At 34.8% G+C, this 2,725-nt stretch overlaps 1 protein-coding gene across 1 annotated transcript; it reads left to right on the top strand.

Moving 5' to 3' along the window:
* Nucleotides 1-421: 421 nt before the first annotated feature.
* LOC143530029 (putative jasmonic acid carboxyl methyltransferase 2) lies at nucleotides 422-2,324 on the top strand. Its single transcript, XM_077025670.1, has 4 exons — nucleotides 422-566; nucleotides 751-1,149; nucleotides 1,578-1,850; nucleotides 1,971-2,324. Exons 1-4 carry the CDS (start codon nucleotides 501-503, stop codon nucleotides 2,322-2,324), a joined length of 1,092 nt encoding a protein of 363 aa, XP_076881785.1. The 5' UTR covers nucleotides 422-500.
* Nucleotides 2,325-2,725: the final 401 nt, after the last annotated feature.

The following is a 2,725-nucleotide window of genomic DNA, read 5'->3' as shown; positions in this document are numbered from 1 at the left end:
TGTTCGGTATTTCAGAAACTGGTTTTGACTACCTTAACCAGAAATCGGTTCGGTTTAGGGTAAATAACCGATTTGTGCACCTCTAATGCATGTGTACTTAAGAATCACATATGAGCATAACATTCTTACCTGATCAATCAAACGCTAGATCTAAGATTTTTCATCTTTTTTAGTCTTTTTAAGTATTTTTTTTTCCTTATTACTATATATATTTTTTAATAAATCGACATGTTTAAAGTGCATTAGCTGTGACTATAATAAACTTTGCCCTTCATTAATAAGTGGTGTTAAATTAGTCAAAACCGGGGGGTGGGGGCATATTAGGTCCGAAATTAGATATTGGTTAACGTGATAAAAATATAATACAATCAGAACCGCATGTTCCCAGGTACCAGGTCTTTATATACCCCTCACTTCTATTTTAATTTTCATCAACTTCAAGCATTGTACCCTAGTGAAAGATAAACACACACGTATACACACATATATAGATTATAATCATGCATGTTCTTCACATGAACACAGGAGAAGGAGAGACTAGCTATGCCAAAAACTCACACCTTCAGGTAAACACGTCATATTGTCAATTGCATAGTATTTTGTGAAGAGTAAACTGCCATTTCCGTCCCTAATTGACAGTATTCACACATATATTGTTTTATTATAAAGGGTATTATTGAGGGAAATGGCAGTTTACTCTTTTGTGAAATATCCGAAACATATATAACTAACATGAAGGTTTGAGTGCAGAAGAAGATAATATCAGTAGGTAATTCAATGGTGGAATCTGCCATTTTTAACATCATGTTGGAGGTGCAGCCCAAGAGCATGGGAGTTGCAGACTTGGGGTGCTCTTCTGGACCCAACTCGCTGATGGTGGTCTCTAAGATAATCCACACGGTTAATGTTGTTAGCCAGCAGATTGGTCTATCAGTACCTGAACTAAGGGTGTCACTGAATGATCTCCCTGGTAACGACTTTAACGATGTGTTTAAGTCATTGCCAGAGCTTTACAATAAGATGAAGAAAGATTATGGTATTGAAGATTGCTACGTTTGGGGCTTGCCTGGTTCGTTTTATGGAAGCTTGTTTCCAGCCCAAAGTCTTCACTTTGTTCATTCTTCTTCTAGCCTCCACTGGCTGTCTCAGGTTAGTATCTTTATAGGTTATTTTATTGATATACATAACTATTTTCAGATTTTTATGGTTTTGGTCACTTATAATCTTTTAGTACACTCGAAATACAAATTTTTCACCTTGATCGAAATACAAATTATGATGAATGACTCATTGGTTTGAATAAGTAGTTGCAAAGTCTCAGACGCAAGAAACTAAAAGTATCAACTACCAACGGTATAAAACACTTGTTCGTTGTCATACAAACAATATCTTGAAAAAGCCTACTACAAAAAGTTAAAGCCATAAGTAGTAGAGACCAAAATGGTCCACTTGAAACTCGACCAATTATCATAACATGTTATATGCATGGGAACCACATGGTACAATATACTAACTTTACATGAATTGATAGTCATAGTTGGTATAGTTAATCTATTGGCTTGTGATATTTGACTTAGGTACCATTTGGTTTGAAGCATAAGGTTGGAACTCATTTGAATAAAGAGAAGTTATACTTATCGAAAAGTAGCTCAACGAGTGTTGTAAAAGCATACCAGCAACAGTTCCATGAGGATTTCTCGTTGTTTTTAAGGTCACGGGCTAAAGAAATGGTTAGCAAGGGTCGGATGGTTTTGTCATTCATGGGTCGACGGTCCCCAAACCCATGTGCAGACGAGGCTTGTTACCAATGGGAGCTTCTAGCCAATGCCTTGATGAGTCTTGCTTTAGATGTGTGTTCTCCATCCTTCTCTCTTTTCTTAAATGAGTAACTATATTTTTTGAAAAGTCATCAAAGTGGTGTTTCAAATGTGATTAATCTTATTGATAAGTTTATACATATGTTTTTGTAGGGACTTCTTGAGAAGGAAAAGATTGATTCATTTAATGCTCCTTATTATGCACCTAGCCTCGAAGAAGTGGCACGTGAAGTTGAGTATGATGGATCATTTGTAGTCGATGGTGCTGAGACGTTTGAGATAAAATGGGATGATGGTGACAAGAGTGAATTTAATATATCAAGCGGTTATCGAGTGGCTAAAACCATTCGCGCTGTGGTGGAGCCAATGTTAGAGAGTCATTTTAATCTTAGGCCGGAATTGATGGATGAGTTGTTTCGAAGATATGCGAAAATTATCGATGATTGCCTCTCTAAGACAAAGTTAATATACATCATTGTAGTCATTTCTTTAATGAGAAATGAGTAATTAATATATTGATCTAAGTGTGTATCCTTTGCTTTTTAATGTTTTTATATAAATGGAACACTTATGTATTACTAAAATAAGAATCAAGGGAGTTTAATTTATCATAATGTTTATTTTCTTAAAGTATACTTTCATTTTTACCACATGATATTCTATGTTTTATATATATATATATATATATATATATATATATATAGGGGATGGTTCATGCGAGAAGTAATATAAGAGCGAGAAGCGCGAGAAGTGAATCTCAACCATTCATCACATAAATCAATGGTTTAAGATACATGATGGCATTTTTGTAAATAGTTTAAACATTTGCACTGATGTTTTATGCTTAAAGGGTTAAAATCGTCAGTATTGTATAGGCCTAGAATAAGTAATGTATAGAATCCCTGGTT

This window comes from Bidens hawaiensis, unplaced genomic scaffold (assembly GCF_021521415.1).
Source record: "Bidens hawaiensis isolate Kalapana, Puna unplaced genomic scaffold, B.hawaiensis_p1.1 tig00008819_1, whole genome shotgun sequence".
In the NCBI taxonomy this organism is placed as follows: domain Eukaryota; kingdom Viridiplantae; phylum Streptophyta; class Magnoliopsida; order Asterales; family Asteraceae; genus Bidens; species Bidens hawaiensis.
Note: the sequence above shows the minus strand (reverse complement) of the source record. Positions and strands in the feature narration are given on the sequence as shown.

Excerpts from the sequence above, each read along its gene's own strand:
- LOC143530029 (XM_077025670.1), top strand. The coding sequence starts at position 501 with ATGCATGTTCTTCACATGAACACAGGAGAAGGAGAGACTAGCTATGCC. Across the intron at positions 567-750 it reads CCAAAAACTCACACCTTCAG|AAGAAGATAATATCAGTAGG; the intron begins GTAAACACGTCA and ends GTTTGAGTGCAG. Across the intron at positions 1,851-1,970 it reads TGATGAGTCTTGCTTTAGAT|GGACTTCTTGAGAAGGAAAA; the intron begins GTGTGTTCTCCA and ends ATGTTTTTGTAG.